Below are 1,754 nucleotides of genomic sequence, written 5' to 3' on the forward strand. Positions count from 1 at the left end.
CGGGCTCAGGCAATCCACTCACCTCAGCCTCCCAAAGGCGCGAGATTACAGGCTGAGCCACTGAGCCCGGCGAACTAATTTTTTAAGTGTAGGAGGAGGCTTAATCTAGTTCACACTATTGCCCTCCAAATCAGAGAATAAGTGAAAAAACAATAATAAATTTTGCATCTAAAATCATGTAGGAGCTCAGAAACCTCCTACGTTTCTTAAAAAATGATCTTTCCATGTCCAAAGTACTGGGAGTTATTGCTAACATCTAGAAACATAACTTGTTATAGAAATAGCAAGTGCGGTTTTTCATATATAGTAATTGTGGTTGCAGCTCAGAACTGGGTGAATTGACCCTCTGGCATTCCCATTTCTGCTTTGTGGTCACTTGTGATGGCATCCCGGGTGTCGCGGGGATGCATCGATGCTGGGCCGTTTTTATTCAGTGGGTCCCTTCAGGACTGTATTTTGTGCAGTCTCTCTGCGTGTTCCAGTAATTCACTGAGCTGGCAATTTGTTGGTGTGATTAGGGCAGTGCAGCAAATCTCAGATGTATTTAATAGGCAATCTCGTGCTTTTTATGTTCACAGAAAAGGTGGTGCTCAAGCCTAATGATGTTTCAGTATTTACGACGCTCACCATTAATGGACGCCTGTTTGCTTGCCCACGAGAGCAATTCGATTCTCTGGTAGGTGTGGACGACCTCCTCAGAGCAGCATCTGTAATCAGAAAAACTTGTCTAGAGCTTCATTTTGCAGCCCCACATTGAACCTAGTGGCTACAAAATCTTGAATGCTACTTAGCTTTCTCTTTTTCTGCGGTCTATTGGGTAAGCCTCAGGTGTTCGTCTGAGATGCTCTGAGTTTTAGATTTTCTCTTGTGGAAATTACCCAAATAGCACCACTACTGGGGCATAATTCAGCTTTCAGAGCTCTTTGTTATAATTCACCTCATTGATATGTCCTCAGTTTAAATATTAATATTAAAAATCTGGATACACCCAAATACAATTTTTTTTTTAAAGAAAGATACGACTATTGATCAGACGCCTTTGCGTGATGGCAAAGCCACTATCTGGCCTAAGAGAAATGCTGTTCCCTAAAAGCGCTCTTTCTGCCTTGTATAGGAAATGCCAGAGGCCAGAACATTTCCCTACGTCTTCAGAACACTTGTTCCCAGCCACACAGAGCTTTCTGTGAATAAAGACCTAATTAGCCCACGCTTATAATTGAGTAGTCTGCTCTCTTTTATGCAGGCGGTGGCATTCATTTATATGTATCCTACAAAAATTAGGCATGAAGGTGAGTAGCTAGCTATCGGAGTATCTTAGAAAGCCTGTGGTGCTGGCTTGGAGGGTAGAAAAACTCATTTGTTCAGTCTTTGGACACCCAGATCTTCTCTTCTGAGAAAAGTGCAAAACAAGAGCTGGACGTAAACTGCATCCAATATGGGGGAGAGTTTAACTAACTACATAGGTGATGCAAATCAGCCCTTATAGGTAAATCAAGATTCTCCTCTTTGGACTTTTTAGAGCTTGTGTTAGCCTCATTATAATCCTGATTTTCTGTTTGGGGAGAGCCATGCTGTGCTCTCTAGTGAACTCAGGCGAATTTTTATAATATCTTGAATAGCATACTTGGAGAGGCACTTAGCAAGCATGGCATCCATTCTCTTGCTAATCCCTCATCCCTTTTGGTCCATGAACATCCTCACCTTTCCTCAATTGCCAGCGCTATCAAATCTGGATCTGTTCACAGTCCTTTTCA

The 1,754-nt window shown here is 42.4% G+C and overlaps 1 protein-coding gene across 7 annotated transcripts in view; it reads left to right on the plus strand.

Moving 5' to 3' along the window:
- The window catches only part of RAPGEF4 (Rap guanine nucleotide exchange factor 4), a 337,463-nt gene that overhangs the window by 307,164 nt on the left and 28,545 nt on the right, over positions 1-1,754 (plus strand). For all 7 annotated transcript variants that reach the window (XM_008064745.2, XM_008064747.2, XM_008064746.2 and 4 more), the window contains one exon: positions 579-676. In XM_008064745.2, coding sequence (XP_008062936.1) covers positions 579-676 — 98 coding nt within the window. The remainder of the gene's footprint in view (positions 1-578; positions 677-1,754) is intronic.

Source organism: Carlito syrichta, unplaced genomic scaffold, assembly GCF_000164805.1.
Source record: "Carlito syrichta isolate Samal-C Ts95f unplaced genomic scaffold, Tarsius_syrichta-2.0.1 Scaffold307991, whole genome shotgun sequence".
Lineage (NCBI taxonomy): Eukaryota > Metazoa > Chordata > Mammalia > Primates > Tarsiidae > Carlito > Carlito syrichta.